General features: G+C 40.2%; 1 protein-coding gene across 1 annotated transcript in view; it reads left to right on the top strand.

The window, feature by feature from the left end:
* The first annotated feature begins 1,288 nt into the window (after positions 1–1,288).
* rnf121 (ring finger protein 121) overlaps positions 1,289–22,718 on the top strand; it is a 49,267-nt gene continuing 27,837 nt past the window's right edge. The window contains exons 1-3 of the mRNA XM_063011820.1: positions 1,289–1,372; positions 5,165–5,202; positions 19,741–19,882. Of these exons, the coding sequence (XP_062867890.1) occupies positions 1,295–1,372; positions 5,165–5,202; positions 19,741–19,882 (258 nt within the window). The 5' untranslated portion in view covers positions 1,289–1,294. The remainder of the gene's footprint in view (positions 1,373–5,164; positions 5,203–19,740; positions 19,883–22,718) is intronic.

A 22,718-nucleotide genomic window follows, 5' to 3' on the forward strand; every position in this document is an offset into this window, starting at 1 on the left:
ATAACAGTAATAATAATAATAAAGATTAGTTAGGTATATATTAGTAATAACAGTACTAGTAATAAAGGATGAGTAAATAGTAACTATACAGCTGTAACTATAACTATATAAGGATGGTGAAAAAAAAACTATAACTATACATACGTATATATGTATGACAGTTGTGTAAAGTTGCAGGTGCAATGATAAATAATTACGACAGTCCGGGGTGATGGTAAAGTGCAGGTGCAACTTGTGCAATGATAAATGTGCAATGATAAATAATAACACAGTCCAGTGTGTAATCAGAACGGTGCAATGATAATAATTTTACTTATTTACTTAATATTTTAAATACACATGGCATTAAATGCACATTTGGTTGCATCACAATTACAGGGGTACCTTGAAACTCTGTATTTTTTTCCATAAGGATGTATGAGAAACTTGTTGATGCATTCCATGGTCCCGTGGGACTGCATATATTTTAGGCTAATGTAAAATAATAGGGTTGTTTTTGACACATATACACTGAAAATAACACAAATATACAGTAGTATAAAAACACTGAAATACAATTAAAAAACAATTAAATACAATAAAACCTGCACATTACCTTTACCTCTTTATTGTTTCCTTATGCTTCTTAATCATGGAGATGCTTGATCTTGGAATACCGTATTCTGTTCAGTAAAGGCGCATTCACATGAGAAGCGACTAAATAGCTCACTCAGACTGTCTGTGTGTGATAGGTTTCCTTTGTGCACAGTTTTGCAGGACTTCTTTTCTCATACTTAGCAAATGACACTGGAGTAGAAGATCTGAACAGCAAAATTTCCATAAGATCTCTTGATGTTCTAACACCACCTACCCCAATCTGCACTGCCTTGTGCTGCCTTTCTGCCCCCTTTGACCTATAGTACACTGGGTTTTTTTTAATCAAAGTATGGTCAACCTAATAAAAGTCAAAGACTGCCATGACATTCACTCTTTATAGTGTATGTAGACTTTTGACTTTCAATGTGTAATTGTGCCACCTGACATTTGCTTAGTGTTGAATTTGTTTATTCTGATTGAAATGACCGTATATATTTGTAAGCGTGTCTATTATATTATTTGTCGCATGCACAACATGCATTTTGATTTATCAAATTTTACTTCATGATTTTAATAGTAACAGTTCTCCGCACAGCACACTTTTAGGTGTAGCGGTGACAGACAGGAAGAAAGAGCAGCATGTCGCGCTCTGATTGGCTGGAAGCTGGAGTAACCCGGAGGTTGCTGGAAGCTCGGGGCCGTGTCTGTGGTGCTGAACATGGCGGGGGTGTTTGAGGTGGAGGTGGACGGTGTAGAGCACGACCATGGACACGAACACGAAGTTGAAGCTATCCAGGTAATGGTAAAACAGTTGTAACATTGGCGTATTACCAGACAGATGTTTTTAGTCAGAAGCAGCACTTGTAATGTTCACAAAGCTTGTAGTTTCTAACAGAGCAGTGCTATCGTGCTAACTGCTAGCAATTCTGACTAGAGGCTGGTTTCCAAATTGTCTTCTGGAGGACGCGAAGTGCACTAGATAGCGTGTAAAAGAGGTCGTTTCTGACGTCATGTAGTGCATTAATCTAGGGAGAATAGAGGTATTAGGAATTGGTTTGATTAGCTACCGGTGTAAGGATTCAGGTTATGTATTATTGTCAGCTGTGTAGTAATTTATTCACAATTGACGTTATATTTTACACAACACACTTAGCGTTTGATATTTAGGGGACACATTTTTGGTTGACATTGAGTGAATTTGGTTGACACGTCACTAAATACGGTTTTACGTACAGTACATCCTAATCGATTCTATGCTCTTATTTTTGCAACTACATATCATTGTAGTGACACGACAGCTGGACTGTATGAGATTATTCAGTAATAAAATTATTGTGTCTGGTTTTATATGGCACACCACGATATAATGTGTACTACTCAGTGTCAGATTATACGAGAGAAGTTCTTTAATGACAGACTTGTGAGTACACAGTTAGATCATAAAAACACGTCAGCGTAATGGTGGCAATGTTGTGCCTAAATAAAACAGGATTTAACATACAACAAGGAATGTTTGGAGCAGGACAGTTTGGACAGTGATCAAGGAGTAGCCACGTATTGTAGTTGCACAATAAGTATGGCAAAATCTGAAATGTTGGCATAAACAAGTATATGTAGGTACATGTCGTAAATGATTCATGTTCATTAATGATCACTTAAGTTTAGGCAGCAGTGATGCACTGGAGAATCAATCAAGCAATGTTTCACACAGATCTAAACTATGCCTTGGGATGGAGATATGATCAATATTACCCCAGTAAACTTGGAAATAAGCGTTTACTCATACGCTATTAATAATTACTGGTAAACAATGAGCCCTTTTGTTTTTGTGTAATATGCACCGACCCGGCATAACATTTTGACATTAGCATTGTAACTGGACCACAGAGCAATGGAAGGTGGCCTGGTCTGATGAATCACGTTTTCTTTTACATCACGTGGATGGCCGGGTGCGTGTGCGTCGCTTACCTGGGGAACACACGGCACCAGGATGAATTATGGGAAGAGGGCAAGCCGGCGGAGGCAGTGTGATGCTTTGGGCAATGTTCTGCTGGGAAACCTTGGGTCCTGCCATCCATGTGGATGTTACTTTTACACGTACCACCTACCTAAGCATTGTTGCAGACCATGTACACCCTTTCATATAAATGGTGTTCCCTGATGGCTGTGGCCTCTTTCAGCAGGATAATGCGCCCTGCCACAAAGCAAAAATGCTTCAGGAATGGTTTGAGGAGCACAACAATGAGTTTGAGGTGTTGACTTGGCCTCCAAATTCCCCAGATCTCAATCCAGTCGAGCATCTGTGGGATGTGCTGGACAAACAAGTTCGATCCATGGAGGCCCCACCTCACAACTTACAGGAGTTAAAGGATCTGCTGCTAACATCTTGGTGCCAGATACCACAGCACACCTTCAGGGGTCTATAAGAGTCCATGCCTCGACGGGTCAGCGCTGTTTTGGCAGCAAAAGGGGGACCAACACAATATTAGGAAGGTGGTCAAAATGCTATCTTTAATCAGTGTACAGTGTGCTGTAAATTTACACCCAGTGTCTTTTGACTTTGTACTAACATTCACCAAAATATTATGTAGTTCTAAGCATACACAATTATGTTTAATTAAAGGTATTGATAAATGTTTTTATCCATACACAGGGCTCTAGAGTGCGACCAATTTGGTCGCACATGCGACCTAATTTCTCAATGGTGCGACTAAAAAAAATCTGAGGTCGCACCGGTGCGACCAGCCGTTCGAGGGGAAAAAAGTCTCCGCTACTCTGAAAGTCTCCCTGTGGTACAACAGACACACATCAGGCCCGAATCATGGTCTAAACCAATCAGAGACAGCGAAGGGCGGGACAATATTGTAGCGGCGATATGTGAGCGACATTCAGCTCAGCCAATCAGAATGCAGCACCAGGTTTATACATGTGCGTTTCGACGTTCAGTTGGTTTAGTTTTGTATATGAGACTCGCCGGACAGTCCCAGCATTAAAGTTCGGTTTCTGGAGCTAGACAGTGAAGTCTACCTTGTCGTGTGCTTTTATTCCCACACCTCCATCACCACACAGCAAGAGACCTGTAACATCCCGGACAGTGGTGAGCCGACCCTCTAGTAGCAATAGGCTAATGCTAGCGGTAAAGTGCGGCGATAGCGAAAGTAAAAACACCACAATATTTTCGTTAAGTAAAATATAAAAATAACTAAAAGACAGTGAAATATTAGAATAAGTGTACCGCAGTAAGTGCACCGCAAGTGATTTTGGGAATCTGTGTAAAAGATCCAGTAAAGCCGATAATATAATGCACTGTATTTAAGATTACACTCTAACACTCTAGAGCCCCATACACACACACACACACACACAAATATATGTATATACATATCATTTTAAATATACACACACATATAAATAGATAGACACACATACATACACACATTTACTCTATTATTATTGTTATAATTTTTATAATAGTGTACTATAATTAGACTATAATACTATAATTAACTGTAAAGAGCATGGGAAGACCATGGCCGGCAATAGTGTATTTGAGACTGGTTCTAATAAATTTCGAATTGAAAGGCTGAAAAGCACAATGCATCTATAAAACACATTACATGCCCCAATAAATGCACTGCCCAAGTGTCCCCTCTCCCCACTGCCTTTCAGCGGCAGGCAGCAGCAAACAGATCATCAGAGGAGGCCATGTTGACCATATTGTTAGTTAATCAATCAAGTCAATATTGCCTATATGGACAGCGGAAAAAAAAGTGAACCTGTAAAACTGCGGTGTTAAATGCGATGCGGTCGAAAATTAGGGTGCACCTAACTTTTGTGCTGGTGCACCTAAGAAAAAAAGTTAGGCGCACCAGTGCAACAAGTTAGTCTAGAGCCCTGATACACTAAATTAATACCATCAGTTTTTTGTTGCACAGCTGCCACATTTAGTCGACGCCTTTATCCAAAGCAACTTACACTTTTAACTGATTACAGTGCAAGCAAAAAAGGGTTAAGGACCTTGCTTAGAGGTCAAACGGTAGCAACTTTGTGGTGGTGGGGCTTTGAAACTGCGACCTTCTAATCACTTAGAAGGCCTTCTAATCCTTCTTAGCCACTGAGCTACCTCTACTCTGTAGCTTGTGACTAATTCTTCTTCAGTTATTCATTCATTCATTTTTTTTAACTTTTATACATCAAGGGTACAGGTGGGGGGTCTTGCATGAAACAGCGTAGCTGTTGGGAGGTGCGCTTGTCGGTGCACTCTCATTGCCAGTCCCAAGCCCGAATAAAATAGGAGAATAGGATGGTTGCTTCAGGAAGGGATCAGCCAAAAGAAAAAAAATATTTATAGGCAGGCTGTACAACACATCCATATTGTTTTTATATACCAAGTATTTTGTAAGACATTGTGTTAAAAGGTTTTAATCAGTGTTTTGAAGAATCTCAGAGGTGTCATTCTATAGTGTGACTGACCGAGTTACCATCACACTATTAGGCAGCTTATTAAGATTATGTGCATATTGTTATGTACATGAAGTGAGAAAATGTGTTATTAAAATGACTAACCAAGGGAAAATATTGTCTGCAGGTTGACCTGTCCCAGCTGTCACCAGAGGAGAAATGGAGGTTGGTGCATTTTTGATTTTCTTAATTTATTTGGTCTTGACCTTGATAACAAACCATCTTTTACTATTTAGCCTACATACAAGACTATATTTTGCAGTGTCCTTCTTGCAGCAAGCACTGTAGAAAAACACCAGATAAGCAATAAGTACAGTGGATTTTATATGTTTAGTCTCATGGACTGTGGAATTTCTGTGACGTTTACTAAAGTGACTTCACCTTGTCTTGTTAAATAATCACGTCTTTAATGACTTATAGTTTTATAATATCTTATTCAACATTATACTGATCGTTTACAGTCTTGGGTTTGTTTGGCCAGTGATAGCTCAGTGGTTAAGGTACTGGACTGGTAAACAGAAGGTTGCCGGTTCAAGCCCCTCCACCACCAAGTTGCCACTGTTGGGTCCTTGAGCAAGGCCCTTAACCCTCAATTGCTCATCGTGTTCAGCTCATTGTGTAAGTCGCTTTGGATAAAAGCGTCTGCTAAATGCTGAAAATGTAAATGTAAATGTTTGGGTGTGTCCTATAATCTTCACAAATTCAACAGGTTTTAAGTGGAATTAAAGAGCATCAGTCATATTTGGAATATTAAAGTCTGTTACTACCAGAGCTTGTTAGTAGGGATGTCCCGATCTGATCTCAAAGATCGGAATCGGGGCCGATCAAGGCATTTTTTAACTGGTCGGTATCAGCTTTACTAAGGCCGATCCTTGTTTTACGTCAGCATGTCCGCTGTGTGGAAATACTTTAAATTGGAAAGTGAAACAAGTCCAACAGTGAAGTGTAATGTCTGCACTGTGAGCGCTTCACGAGGCGGTAGGAGCAGAGCTGCGTTCATTACTGTAGAATTTTACTGTTTATATGGTGTGTGAGTCAAGGATCACAAAGTTTGTTACAGTTACAACACGCATACAAGTACGGTGGCTCATAAGAAACAAACCAGATATCATTTAACCAAACATTATTATTATATGATGAGAAGAGGAAGCGGCTGTTCGCTAACACGGCAGATATGCTGATTTTCCTCAAAAAGAACCTTCACGTCATTTTGAGTGTTCTTGTTCTACTACTACAACGCTGCACTAAGTTTGTTTACTTTTATTTTGTAAAAATAAAAGAACATTAAGTAATAGCTTGGATGCAGACAATTTTTTTTCCTACAGCACTGCAGAGCTATTCAGTTGTTAAACATATAGATTAGATTAATTTGAATAATTGTAATGTACTTGAAGTGTGCACTGTGTGAACAGTATTATCTCGTTCTTATCTAGACAATATCTAGAAAATACAAGTATTGGTTTGAGACTCGGTATCGGATCGGGATCAAAATTAATGATCGTGATCGGGGACATCCCTACATGTTAGTGAGGGAAAAGCCAGAGCAACCTGGACTGTTAGCAATAATCGTTCTTTATTACCGTGTTTCCCAGAAAATAAGACCTAGTAGAGGTTTTGCTGAATTGCTAAATATAAGGCCTCCCCCGAAAGTAAGACCTAGCAAAGTTTTTGTTTGGACCGTACGCTGTCCCTGCTGTGCTGTACGAGTGTGCTGTGGTGAGCTTCCCCTGGTGGCCGGAAGCTGTAATACCGTCCCTGCTGTACAAGTGGCTTAGTATATACAATATATATATACAGTATATATATATATATATATATATATATATATATATATATATATACAGTATATAATAAATGTTTTTTTTTTTTTGTTCAACAATAAATGTGAATTCTTCTTCATGGAAAAATAAGACATCCCCTGAAAATAAGACCTAGCGCATCTTTGGGAGCAAAAAATTAATATTAGGGATGCACCGATCCAACTTTTTCAGTTCCGATACCGATCCGATACATTGCATTACATTGCATATCGGTCGATACCCAATACCGATCCGATACCATAGTTGAATTAATAAACCGTATACTTTATCATGTGGGAAAGACTTAAGGATTGACTTAAACATTACTAAGTTTGCAAAACAAAATATAATTAACACAGATATAAATGTACTGAACTGCTATTTATTTGTCAATAAAATAATAAACAATTGTGCAGGACCTTGTTCTTAAAATATTTTAAAATAAATTAAATGTATCAGCTGAAACTGAAGTAGTTACACAAACAGTAATCAATCTTATTTTTTAAATATGTAGTGTAAACAGTAATTCTAAATCTAGCAGCGGAAGAAGAACCTGAGAATAAACGAATACCTTGGTACAATACAATCAGTAATCAAACACTGTAAACAAGCAAACATCTAGTGCAATTCAACATAAAGGGTGTGTTCGAAAAGCTAGCTCTCTCTCTACATAGACGCATTTTACGTCATCCTGTGCGCGCTCCCGAGAAGGAGGCTGTTCGAAATCTTCTCTCTTTCTCTCACAGAAAGATAAACATGGCTGACGGTGCGGACAAACGAATGGAGTTATTATCAAACGTAAATAAAATATTACTGATTTTTAACCTGTATAAACTTGTACCGAGTGTTTTTATTTGCAAGTTCGGGCTTGTCAGTAAATGTAACCGTTATCGGTACATGAAGGGAAGTGTTATATTGACGTTAGCGTGCTGTGCTACCTCGATTCATTGGTTTTAATGGCAAGATGCTAAACGCGAAACCCGATGGTAGCGCTGTCTAAGTAGTGCGTTCGAATAATATTGACTTATTAGAATCCTCTCTACTGAGGCAGCGTATCGGCCCCATGGATCGGCCTAATTATCCGATACCCGATCTATCTCATTTTGGTAATATCGGCACCGATATCCGATCTTAATATTGGATCGGTGCATCCCTAATTAATATAAGACACTGTCTTATTTTCGGGGAAACAGGGTATTGCTGCATATTTTATCACCGCTTTATCCTTACTGGGCACAATGCAGTAACACACCCTGAAATGGACGCCAGACACTCGAGACGCCTTGGCCTGTTTTTATTGCATTTTACAAATTGTCCCAACTTCTGGAAATGAGTTTTGTAGCAAAGGCAGTATAGGAATTATAGCTTATTTCTTACCCTGATTAATGATGACAGAAATCCAGACATTGTGTATATAGAATGTAAACAGTGTTTTAATATTTTAATACACTACATAGTGATTTAAACTGCTGCCTCAGTCAGGCTGTTGATGTTTGGGGATAAAAATCACTGGATCAACTATTTAATTAGTATTAATCTGAGAGTAACCCATTCCAACCCATTAAGCTGGGCGGCACGATAGTTAAGTGGGTAGCACTGACGCCTTACAGCAAGAAGGTCCTGGTTCGATCCCCAGGTGGGGTGGTCAGGGTCCTTTCTCTGTGGAGTTTGCATGTTTTCCCCATGTCTGTGTGGGGTTCCCCCAGGTGCTCCGGTTTCCTCCCACAGTCCAAAGACATGCAAGTGAGGTGAACTGGAGATACAAAATTGTCCATGACTGTGTTTGATATAACCTTGTGAAGTGATGAATCTTGTGTAATAAGTAACTACCGTTCCTGTCATGAATGTAACCAAAGTGTAAAACATGACGTTTAAAACAAACAACCCAGTAAGCCATATATATACAGTGTATCACAAAAGTGAGTACACCCCTCACATTTCTGCAGATATTTAAGTATATCTTTTCATGGGACAACACTGACAAAATGACACTTTGACACAATGAAAAGTAGTCTGTGTGCAGCTTATTTAACAGTGTAAATTTATTCCTCCCTCAAAATAACTCAATATACAGCTATTAATGTCTAAACCACCAGCAACAAAAGTGAGTACACCCCTTAGTGAAAGTTCCTGAAGTGTCAATATTTTGTGTGGCCACCATTATTTCCCAGAACTGCCTTAACTCTCCTGGGCATGGAGTTTACCAGAGCTTCACAGGTTGCCACTGGAATGCTTTTCCACTCCTCCATGACGTCATCACGGAGCTGGCGGATATTCGAGACTTTGCGCTCCTCCACCTTCCGCTTGAGGATGCCCCAAAGATGTTCTATTGGGTTTAGGTCTGGAGACATGCTTGGCCAGTCCATCACCTTTACCCTCAGCCTCTTCAATAAAGCAGTGGTCGTCTTAGAGGTGTGTTTGGGGTCATTATCATGCTGGAACACTGCCCTGCGACCCAGTTTCCGGAGGGAGGGGATCCTGCTCTGCTTCAGTATTTCACAGTACATATTGGAGTTCATGTGTCCCTCAATGAAATGTAACTCCCCAACACCTGCTGCACTCATGCAGCCCAAGACCATGGCATTCCCACCACCATGCTTGACTGTAGGCATGACACACTTATCTTTGTACTCCTCACCTGATTGCCGCCACACATGCTTGAGACCATCTGAACCAAACAAATTAATCTTGGTCTCATCAGACCATAGGACATGGTTCCAGTAATCCATGTCCTTTGTTGACATGTCTTCAGCAAACTGTTTGCGGGCTTTCTTGTGTAGAGACTTCAGAAGAGGCTTCCTTCTGGGGTGACAGCCATGCAGACCAATTTGATGTAGTGTGCGGCGTATGGTCTGAGCACTGACAGGCTGACCCCCCACCTTTTCAATCTCTGCAGCAATGCTGACAGCACTCCTGCGCCTATCTTTCAAAGACAGCAGTTGGATGTGACGCTGAGCACGTGCACTCAGCTTCTTTGGACGACCAACGCGAGGTCTGTTCTGAGTGGACCCTGCTCTTTTAAAACGCTGGATGATCTTGGCCACTGTGCTGCAGCTCAGTTTCAGGGTGTTGGCAATCTTCTTGTAGCCTTGGCCATCTTCATGTAGCGCAACAATTCGTCTTTTAAGATCCTCAGAGAGTACTTTGCCATGAGGTGCCATGTTGGAACTTTCAGTGACCAGTATGAGAGAGTTTGAGAGCTGTACTACTAAATTGAACACACCTGCTCCCTATGCACACCTGAGACCTAGTAACACTAACGAGTCACATGACATTTTAAAGGGAAAATGACAAGCAGTGCTCAATTTGGACATTTAGGGGTGTAGTCTCTTAGGGGTGTACTCACTTTTGTTGCCGGTGGTTTAGACATTAATGGCTGTATATTGAGTTATTTTGAGGGAAGAATAAATTTACACTGTTATATAAGCTGCACACAGACTACTTTTCATTGTGTCAAAGTGTCATTTTGTCAGTGTTGTCCCATGAAAAGATATACTTAAATATCTGCAGAAATGTGAGGGGTGTACTCACTTTTGTGATACACTGTATATATATATATATAAAATTAAGTATGCAAGTAATTGAGACATTTCAATACTTAAACTATAAATATATTTATTAAGGTCAGTGTTGTGGCGTGTCCGATTTCATTGGTAAACACTGGGTGCAAGGCAGAAATACCCTGGACAGGGCGCCAATCCATCACAGGCCATCCCCCCTCAGTCATAGCTCATCATTTCTGTTTAAATGTCCAGCTTGCTGATGGCACAACTAAGAACTAAAACTGGCATTCTGTCCAGGATGTGTTATTGCATTGTTTCCAGTGAGTTTGGACTAACTGGACCCACCATGACATTGACCAGGTTTCACACATAAATAATTTTACATAGCAGTGAAACCACATCAATGGAAAAATGTTTTCTCTTTGCCTGTTGAAATGCACATGCAAGATAAAATCTCTAGTGCCTCATCATCAGCTACTGAGCCCATGTTTACATTACCTGCTGTTTGTTCATTAAACAGTCATTCTAATGTTGTGTATCCGGGTGCAGCCCACGTTGTTCTGTGTAGGTAGTGTGTACTGCAGAGTTACTCGTCATACTGTGCTTTGTTTATTGTATTGTGCTGCACCTGGTTTGTTTGAAAGCTTTTGCCCTGTCTGCCATTATTGTGGTTGTGTGCACAAAAATACCATGGTGGCAGTATGCTGATAAGGATAGTGACATTTTACTAAAATAAAGGATTTGCAGACTGTAGATGTTTAAATCATCTAGAGCTCTCTGTTGGTCTAGTCTTTATCCAAGATGATAGTGTGGTGGGAAGAACCCTACCAACTCGAGTAAATATTTTATTATGCGCTTATGAGGCCGGGTAGTCATTCATACCTCAGAGTGCTACAAAATCATGCAAGCAGATATATGAATTTATGAGAGCAAATATGTGAAATATTTATATAATAAAAGACAAAGTATACATCTAATGATTGATTATGAATTAACATAGGAACACCTACTATCCTTTAATATTTTTTTTATAATATATATATATATACACAGTGGGGCCAAAAAGTATTTAGTCAGCCACTGATTGTGCAGGTTCTCCTACTTAGAAAGATGAGAGAGGTCTGTAATTTTCATCATAGGTACACTTCAACTATGAGAGACAAAATGAGAAAAAAAAATCCAGGAAATCACATTGTAGGATTTTTAAAGAATTTCTTTGTAAATTATGGTGGAAAATAAATATTTGGTCAATAACAAAAGTTCAACTCAATATTTTGTAACATAACCTTTGTTGGCAATGACAGAGGTCAAACGTTTCCTGTAAGTCTTCACCAGGTTTGCACACACTGTAGCTGGTATTTTGGCCCATTCCTCCATGCAGATCTCCTCTAGAGCAGTGATGTTTTGGGGCTGTCGCTGGGCAACACGGACTCCACAAATTTTCTATGGAGTTGAGGTCTGGAGACTGGCTAGGCCACTCCAGGACCTTGAAATGCTTTTTACGGAGCCACTCCTTCGTTGCCCGAGCGGTGTGTTTGGGATCATTGTCATGCTGGAAGACCCAGCCACGTTCCATCTTCAATGCTCTCACTGATGGAAGGAGGTTTTGGCTTAAAATCTCACGATACATGGCCCCGTTCATTCTTCCCTTAACACGGATCAGTCGTCCTGTCCCCTTTGCAGAAAAACAGCCCCAAAGCATGATGTTTCCACCCCCATGCTTGACAGTAGGTATGGTGTTCTTGGGTTCTTCTCCTTCCTCCAAATATGACGAGTTGAGTTTTTACCAAAAAGTTCCATTTTGGTTTCATCTGACCACATGATATTCTCCCAATCCTCTTCTGGATCATCCATATGCTCTCTGGCAAACTTCAGATGGGCCTGGACATGTACTGGCTTAAGCAGGGGGACACGCCTGGCACTGCAGGATTTGAGTCCCTCTCGGCGTAGTGCGTTACTGATGGTAGCCTTTGTACTTTGGTCCCAGCTCTCTGCAGGTCATTCATCAGGTCCCTCCGTGTAGTTCTGGGATTTTTGCTCACCGTTCTCATGATCATTTTGACTCCACGGGATGAGATCTTGACCCCAAGGGAGATTATCAATGGTCTTGTATGTCTTCCATTTTCTTACAATTGCTCCCACAATTGATTTATTCACACCAACCTGCTTGCCTATTGTAGATTCACTCTTCCCAGCCTGGTGCAGGTCTACAATTTTCTTCCTGGTGTCCTTCGACAGCTCTTTGGTCTTGGCCATGGTTGAGTTTGGAGTCTGACTGTTTGAGGCTGTGGACAGGTGTCTTTTATACAGATAACGAGGTCAAACAGGTGCCATTAATACAGGTAACGAGTGGAGGACAGAAGAGCTTCTTAAAGAAGAAGTTACAGGTCTGTGAGAGCCAGAAATCTTGCTTGTTTGTTATTGACCAAATACTTATTTTCCACCATAATTTACAAATAAATTCTTTAAAAATCCTACAATGTGATTTCCTGGATTTTTTTTTTCTCATTTTGTCTCTCATAGTTGAAGTGTACCTATGATGAAAATTACAGACCTCTCTCATCTTTCTAAGTAGGAGAACCTGCACAATCAGTGGCTGACTAAATACTTTTTGACCCCACTGTGTGTGTGTGTGTGTGTGTGTGTGTGTGTGTGTGTGTGTGTGTGTGTGTGTGTGTGTGTGTATATATATATATATATATATATATTAGGGCTGTCGAAGTTAACGCGATAATAACGCATTAACGCAATCTCGATTTAACGCGATTTTAAAAAATAGTGCCGTTAACGCAAATTCTATTTGGCCCTGCGAGTCATCCGTAGTTCATGTTGAGACTTGACCGTGCACCAACGTTTTAACGTCGGACTTGCCACCGTTTGTTTCATTTGCGGTTTGTTAACATAATGTAACCGAGCATTGTAGTGATGCACTTGCTTAATAAAGAAATAAATACACGGTATATTCACAAGTTGTCGGGATCATAACATTTATTACTTCTTCTGTTACAGTACCGAATAGCAAACAGCTAGTCATACCGTTAGCCAAGCATGCTATTCCATGCACTATGGAAGCCCCAAAGGGTCAAAACACACTCACAATGTTTGCTGATGGAGAAATTTTAACCTACAATCTGACATACAGTGGGGCCAAAAAGTATTTAGTCAGCCACTGATTGTGCAAGTTATCCTACTTAGAAAGATGAGAGAGGTCTGTAATTTTCATCATAGGTACACTTCAACTATGAGAGACAAAATGAGAAAAAAAAATTTAGGAAATCACATTGTAGGATTTTTAAAGAATTTCTTTGTAAATTATGGTGGAAAATAAGTATTTGGTCAATAACAAACAAGCAAGATTTCTGGCTCTCACAGACCTGTAACTTCTTCTTTAAGAAGCTCTTCTGTCCTCCACTCATTACCTGTATTAATGGCACCTGTTTGACCTCGTTATCTGTATAAAAGACACCTGTCCACAGCCTCAAACAGTCAGACTCCAAACTCAACCATGGCCAAGACCAAAGAGCTGTCGAAGGACACCAGGAAGAAAATTGTAGACCTGCACCAGGCTGGGAAGAGTGAATCTACAATAGGCAAGCAGGTTGGTGTGAATAAATCAACTGTGGGAGCAATTGTAAGAAAATGGAAGACATACAAGACCATTGATAATCTCCCTTGGGGTCAAGATCTCATCCCGTGGGGTCAAAATGATCATGAGAACGGTGAGCAAAAATCCCAGAACTACACGGAGGGACCTGATGAATGACCTGCAGAGAGCTGGGACCAAAGTAACAAAGGCCACCATCAGTAACACACTATGCCGAGAGGGACTCAAATCCTGCAGTGCCAGGCGTGTCCCCCTGCTTAAGCCAGTACATGTCCAGGCCCATCTGAAGTTTGCCAGAGAGAATATGGATGATCCAGAAGAGGTTTGGGAGAATATAATGTGGTCAAATGAAACCAAAATGGAACTTTTTGGTAAAAACTCAACTCGTCGTGTTTGGAGGAAGAAGAAGAACCCAAGAACACCATACCTACTGTGAAGCATGGGGGTGGAAACATCATGCTTTGGGGCTGTTTTTCTGCAAAGGGGACAGGGCGACTGATCCGTGTTAAGGGAAGAATGAACGGGGCCGGGTATCGTGAGATTTTAAGCCAAAACCTCCTTCCATCAGTGAGAGCATTGAAGATGGAACGTGGCTGGGTCTTCCAGCATGACAATGATCCCAAACACACCGCTCGGGCAACGAAGGAGTGGCTCCGTAAAAAGCATTTCAAGGTCCTGGAGTGGCCTAGCCAGTCTCCAGACCTCAACCCCATAGAAAATTTGTGGAGTCCGTGTTGCCCAGCGACAGCCCCAAAACATCACTGCTCTAGAGGAGATCTGCATGGAGGAATGGGCCAAAATACCAGCTACAGTGTGTGCAAACCTGGTGAAGACTTACAGGAAACGTTTGACCTCTGTCATTGCCAACAAAGGTTATGTTACAAAATATTGAGTTGAACTTTTGTTATTGACCAAATACTTAGAAGAAATTCTTTAAAAATCCTACAATGTGATTTCCTGGATTTTTTTTTCTCATTTTGTCTCTCATAGTTGAAGTGTACCTATGATGAAAATTACAGACCTCTCTCATCTTTCTAAGTAGGAGAACCTGCACAATCAGTGGCTGACTAAATACTTTTTGACCCCACTGTATATATGAAGTCAAGGTTCTCTGCTGGATAGTATTACTGCCTAGTATGTGAGTGAATAAAACAACCTTACAGTTTTCTCTTGTCCCAGCAGTTTTTAACATAAGTACATTTAGCATAAAATGTGTTCACCATTTTAATTGTAACATTTCACTTAAAAATCCTTGTTTTCTATAACATTTACACAGATTTTTTTTAAATGCGATTAATCGCGATTAACTATATGAAATTCTGAGATTAATCGCGATTATAATTTTTAATCGTTTGACAGCCCTAATATATATATATTATTATTATATACACTGATCAGCCATAACATTATAACCACCTTCTTGTTTCTATACTTACTGTCCATTTTATCAGCTCCACTTTCCAGAAGCACTTTGTAGTTCTACAATTACTGACTGTAGTCCAGCTGTTTCTCTACATACTTCTTTAGCCTGCTTTCACCCTGTTCTTCAATGGTCAGGACCACCACAGGGCAGATATTATTTATGTGGTGGATCACTCTCAGCACTGCAGTGTCAATGACATGTTGTACTGGTATGAGTGGATCAGACACAGCAGCGCTGCTGGAGTTTTTAAATACCGTGTCCACTCACTGTCCAATCTATAAGACACTCCTACCTAGTTGGTCCATTCACGAATATAAAACTGAGGACTCGCATACAAAGATAAATAAAACTACAATGAAACAAGAAAGACTATGACTTGGAAAAAATAAAATAAAATAAAAAACTTTAATGTTCCTGCCATGAATGTAACCAATGTGTTAACATGGCGTTAAACAATAAAATACATTTACATTTTCAGAATTTAGCAGACGCCTTTATCCAAAGCACCTTACATTACAGTTACAGTATACAGTCTGAGCAACTGAGGGTTAAGGGCCTTGCTCAAGGGCCCAACGGCAGCAACCTAGCAGTGGTGGGGCTTGAACCAGCAACCTTTGGATTAGTAGTCCTGTGCCTTAACCACTAGGCTACGGCTTGCCCTATAAATAAACAAACAAAATAAACAAACAAACCTAGTTGGTCCACCCTGTAGATGTAAAGTCAGAGACGATCGCTCATCTATTGCTGCTGTTTGAGTTGTTCATCTTCTAGACCTTCATCAGTGGTCACAGAACGCTGCCCACGAAGCGCTGTTCGCTGGATATTTTTGGTTGGTGGACTATTCTCATTCCAGCAGTGACAGTGATGTGTTTATAAACTCCAGCAGCATTGCTGTGTCTGATCCACTCATACCAGCACAACACACACTAACACACCACCACCATGTCAGTGTCACTGCAGTGCTGAGAATGATCCACCACCTAAATAATTCCTACACTGTAGTGGTCCTGGGAGAGTCCTGACCATTGAAGAACAGGGTGAAAGCAGGTTAACAAAGCATGTAGAGAAACAGATGGACTACAGTCAGTAATTGTAGAACTACAAAGTGTTTCTATATGGTAAGTGGAGCTGATAAAATGGACAGTGAGTGTAGAAACAAGGAGGTGGTTTTAGTGTTATGGCTGATCAGTGTATATATATATATACTGTATCATAAGCTGGTCATAAAATTAGAATATCATGAAAAAGTTGATTTATTTCAGTAATTCCATTCAAAAAGTGAACCTTGTATATTATATTCATTCATTACACACAGACTGATATATTTCAAATGTTTATTTCTTTTAATGTTGATGATTATAACTGACAACTAATGAAAACCCCAAATTCAGTATCTCAGAAAATTAGAATATTACTTAAGACCAATACAAAAAAAGGATTTTTAGAAATGTTGGCCAACTGAAAAGTATCAACATGAAAAGTATGAGCATGTACAGCACTCAATACTTAGTTGGGGCTCCTTTTGCCTGGATTACTGCAGCAATGCGGCGTGGCATGGAGTCCATCAGTCTGTGGCACTGCTCAGGTGTTATGAGAGCCCAGGTTGCTCTGATAGTTACTTCTGAATTGTTGGGTCTGGCGTATCGCATCTTCCTCTTCACAATACCCCATAGATTTTCTATGGGGTTAAGGTCAGGCGAGTTTGCTGGCCAATTAAGAACAGGGATACCATGGTCCTTAAACCAGGTACTGGTAGCTTTGGCACTGTGTGCAGGTGCCAAGTCCTGTTGGAAAATGAAATCTGCATTTCCATAAAGTTGGTCAGCAGCAGGAAGCATGAAGTGCTCTAAAACTTCCTGGTAGACGGCTGCGTTGACCTTTGACCTCAGAAAACACAGTGGACCAACACCAGCAGATGACATGGCACTCCAAACCATCACTGACTGTGGAAACTTTACACTGGACCTCAAGCAATGTGGATTCTGTGCCTCTCCTCTCTTCCTCCAGACTCTGGGACCTTGATTTCCAAAGGTAATGCAAAATTTACTTTCATCAGAGAACATAACTTTGGACCACTCAGCAGCAGTCCAGTCTTTAACCCAGGCGAGATGCTTCTGATGCTGTCTCTTGTTCAAGAGTGGCTTGACACAAGGAATGCGACAGCTGAAACCCATGTCTTGCATACGCACGTCTGTGCGTGGTGGTTCTTGAAGCACTGACTCCAGCTGCAGTCCACTCTTTGTGAATCTCCCCCACATTTTTGAATGGCTTTTGTTTCACAATCCTCTCCAGGGTGCGGTTATCACTATTGCTTGTACACTTTTTTCTACCACATCTTTTCCTTACCTTCGCCTCTCTATTAATGTGCTTGGACACAGAGCTCTGTGAACAGCCAGCCTCTTTAGCAATGACCTGTTGTGTCTTGCCCTCCTTGTGCAAGGTGTCAATGGTCGTGTTTTGGACAACTGTCAAGTCATCAGTCTTCCCCATGATTGTGTAGCCTACAGAACTAGACTGAGAGACCATTTAAAGGCCTTTGCAGGTGTTTTGAGTTAATTAGCTGATCAGAGTGTGGCACCAGGTGTCTTCAATATTGTACCTTGTCACAATATTCTAATTTTCTGAGATACTGAATTTGGGGTTTTCATTAGTGGTCAGTTATAATCATCAACATTAAAAGAAATAAACATTTTAAATATATCAGTCTGTGTGTAATGAATGAATATAATATACAAGTTTCACTTTTTGAATGGAATTACTGAAATAAATCAACTTTTTCATGATATTCTAATTTTATGACCAGCACCAGTATATGTGTATATATATGTACTGTATGTACTGTATATACGTATATACAGTATATATATACATATACTGGTGTATACATATACTGGTGTATATATACTATATATATATAGTATATATATTTATATGCTATATGGCCTATTATGGCCTTAATTGCCAGGTGCAGCTTTATTTACTGTATTCCCATCACAGCCTTGGCTATACTGTACTAAGTAGGAGTGAGAAGTGAAACTTGTGCAAACCTTAACTCCTCAAGCCTTGTTAATTGCATATCAGAGTACAAACAGAGTTATTTAAAACATGTAAATAAAAGATTACTAATATGCAAAGTGAGTACATATTTAGTAAAACACTCAAATTAATAATTGATAGAATATGTAAGTGATATAATTGAATCAGCTACCACAACAGACAAAAGCAATCTGCTGATCAATAACATATGAATGCACTTTCCCGACCGCACATTAAACATAACTCAAGCTTGAAAAGGTTTATGACCAAAAGTATGTGGACTTGTGACCATGAGCTTGTGGAACATCCTATATTAAAACCATGAAGCTTAATGTCTTTGTTCTTTGGGGTAAAGTCATGCTGCATCAGGAAAGGGCGAAACCACTGAACCTAATCATTTGAGAGGTATCCACATATTTTGGTCATATAGTGTATGAACCCTGGTGTAGGGGTACAGGAGCTTTTATGACATCCTATTCTAAATCCATAAATATTAATATGGAGTTGGTTTCACCTTTACAGCTATAACAGCTTCCACTGTACTAGAAAGGCTTTCTACAAGATTCTTGATTGGGTCTGTGGGAATTTTTGTCCCTTCATCCAGAGGTGCATTTGTGAGGTCAGACAATGATGTTGGACGAGAGGGCCTGGCTCACAGTCTTTATTCTGGTTCATCCCAAAAGTGTTCTATTGAGTTGAGTTCAGGGGTTCTGTGTGGGCCAGTCAAGCTCTTTCACACCAAACTCACTTAACCATGCCGTTATGGACCTTACTTTGTGCAGTAGGGCACAGTCATGCTGGAACAGAAAAGGGCCTTGCCCAAACTGTTCCTACAAATTTTTGAAGCATAACATTGTCCAAGATGTCTTGGTATGATGAAGCATTACGATTCCCCTTCACTGGAATGAAGGTTCTTAGGTCAACCCCTGAAAAACATAGCACTTCTCTTCTCTACCAAATTTTACAGTTGAAACAATGCAGTCAGGTAGATAACATTGTCATTACATGTCATTAGCCTTCGGATTGGGCTTCTTAACTCTCTTTTTGGCACTGACCCCATTTTAAGCATTCCGTTTTCATGACCACACTGCATGACATTTCCTGCCGCAAGTCTTTTCAATGTTGGCATTGTAGTCCACAGAATGTCAACTGCTTAAGCTAATAATAAGTGAATATGATTGTGAGCTCCTAGAAGTAGTTAGTAATTTATTTAAATTTAAATTTAAACTTCATTATTTTTGTATGTCACAGAGAGTCCTGATCCCGGAATGTGGTAAACTTGCTTACTATCAACCTCAGTTTCTCTAACAGTCTCTTGTTTTTGTGTGTTTGTTACAGAGTGGAACATGCAAGAATGCACGCCAAACACAAAGGGCACGAGGCCATGCATGCTGAGATGGTACTCATCCTCATCGTCACTCTTGTTGTTGCCCAGCTCCTCCTGGTTCAGTGGAAACAGAGACATGCTAAATCATACAATGTAAGTACTATTACACTTCTCTCTGTACTCTTTTCTGATGTGCTTTCTGTTCAAATTGGCACAATTACATGCTGTTATTAATAACAAACTGTAGTTAGAGTTCTGCTGTGTCTTTTTTTCTTCTGGTAGGGAATATACAGTCGAGATACTGTCTGAGACCAATCTGAAAAATGATTGTATGCTGGTGCGAATGTCAATGTTGTTATCGGCCGGGTGTCTACACAGGCGTGATTCTCTATTTATAGTTTAAATCTCAGCGACTCTATTGGCCGGACAGGCACAGACATGATTGGCTATAGACAGAACAATTTTCAGTGGTGCTATGGGCCGGCCGAGCATATATATGTACAGTATATACAGTATATACACTGATCAGCCATAACATTAAAACCACCTCCTTGTTTCTACACTCACTGTCCATTTTATCAGCTCCACTTACCATATAGAAGCATTTTGTAGTTCTACAATTACTGACTGTAGTCCATCTGTTTCTGTACATACTTTTTTAGCCTGCTTTCACCCTGTTCTTCAATGGTCAGGACCCCCACAGAGCAGGTATTGTTTAGGTGGTGGATGATTCTCAGCACTGCAGTGACACTGACATGGTGGTGTGTTAGTGTGTGTTGCGCTGGTATGAGTGGATCAGACACAGCAGCACTGCTGGAGTTTTTAAATACCGTGTCCACTCTCTGTCCACTCTATTAGACACTCCTACCTAGTTGGTCCACCTTGTAGATGTAAAGTCAGAGACGATCGCTCATCTATTGCTGCTGTTTGAGTTGGTCATCTTCTAGACCTTCATCAGTGGTCACAGGAAGCTGCCCACAGGGTGCTCTTGGCTGGATATATTTTTGGTTGGTGGACTTTTTTCAGTCCAGCAGTGACAGTGATGTGTTTTAAAACTTCAGCAGCATTGCTGTGTCTTATCTACTCATACCAGCACAACACACACTAACACACCACCACCATGTCAGTGTCACTGCAGTGCTGAGAATGATTCACCACATAAATAATTCCTGCTCTGTGGTGGTCCTGTGGGGGTCCTGATCATTGAAAAACAGCATGAAAGGGGGCTAACAAAGCATGCAGAGAAACAGATGGACTGCAGTCAGTAATTGTAGAACTACAAAGTGCTTCTATATGGTAAGTGGAGCTGATAAAATGGACAATGTGTGTAGAAACATGAAGGTGGTTTTAATGTTATGGCTGATCTGTGTATATAGACAGTTGTAGCCTAGTGATTAGGGTACTGCACTAGTAATCAGAAGGTCACTGATTCAAGCCCTTGAGCAAGGCCCTTATCCCTCAATTGCTTAGACAAAATACTGTCACAAGTTGCTTTGGATTGAAGTGTCTGCTAAATGCCGAAAATGTAAATATATTTGGTGAATAATGGTTGATAAATATTTTAAAAGATCATATTTCTCTTTTATGTATTGTAAGACATGAGTTTAAGGTCATTTGGTATCATCAATGCTTATTTACAGGGTGCTCACAGGTTGAAAACTGCCTTTTAGGTGTTGTTTAGATGGGATGATTTTCACTCCACTCCTGAAGGCACGCTGTCCTGCAGAGTTTTAAACACTATCTACCACTGTGACATGAAATCAGCTCTCAAGCGCTAAATCAACAAGTTGGATTTAGTGTGCACAGAATTTAAAATTTACTAAGACAGTGAGTGTCCAGTCCAGGGCTCTTGACCTAGTATAAATAAAAGGTGGTAATCACTTGAACCTATACATGCCTTACCTCTAGAGGGAGCGCTTACGTTTCTGAGTTACACTAAAGATTCATGTTGCACTGATTATTGACCCCATGATGACTAAGTACTACTGTTACACCCAGGAACGTGGGCAGATGTTTTGGGAGGGGAGGGATGGTGGGGGGTGGGGTGTTGTAAACGAAATTTAGTTGACTCACTGCAATGAAAAGTAGCCTTTTAATTAATTAATTTTATCAACCTCCTCTTCCTGGTCAGGGTTGTAATGGGTCCGCTTCATTTGGAAACACTGAGCTGGCTCTTTCTCCTCAGACATAGTCAAACTCGTCTGCTGGGATTCAAGCCTGTAATAGACCGCTGTTCCTAAATGAACAAACTTCATGTGCTTCTGCATGCTCACACAAACACAGCACCTACTGTGGCTTTTAATGTAAGCAGGGCCGTGGTTGCATACTGGGTAAGCACTGGACTAGTGATTAAATGGTTACTGGTTCCAGCCAAACCAGGGGCCACTAAGCAAGGCCCTCAACTCTTAATTACTTGCATTAAATTTAGTCACAATAGTAAGTTGCTCTGGATAAAAGCATGTACTAAATGGTGTAAATGTAAATGGTATATGCATTCTGTCCTGAGTGTTATTGTGTGTTTATTTAGATTGTGGTGCTTTACAACCACTTTAGTCAACATCTCAGCTGAGCTGGAGGCTTGGGTCCCAATTCACATTCTATTTGCTATCCAGTGTGCTCCAATCAGTTACTTCACTATTAATAAACAAGTAGTTCAACAACCACTTAAAAAATTAGTTGGATATTTGAGACACAGCTGCTCCCTCTCTGCTTTGTGGTTATTGGTTATACAGTGGGGCCAAAAAGTATTTAGTCAGCCACTGATTGTGCAGGTTCTCCTACTTAGAAAGATGAGAGAGGTCTGTAATTTTCATCATAGGTACACTTCAACTATGAGAGACAAAATGAGAAAAAAAAATCCAGGAAATCACATTGTAGGATTCTTAAAGAATTCTTTTGTAAATTATGGTGGAAAATAAGTATTTGGTCAATAACAAAAGTTCAACTCAATACTTTGTAACATAACCTTTGTTGGCAATGACAGAGGTCA

The sequence above is a fragment of the Trichomycterus rosablanca genome, chromosome 16 (genome assembly GCF_030014385.1).
Source record: "Trichomycterus rosablanca isolate fTriRos1 chromosome 16, fTriRos1.hap1, whole genome shotgun sequence".
NCBI classification, from domain to species: domain Eukaryota; kingdom Metazoa; phylum Chordata; class Actinopteri; order Siluriformes; family Trichomycteridae; genus Trichomycterus; species Trichomycterus rosablanca.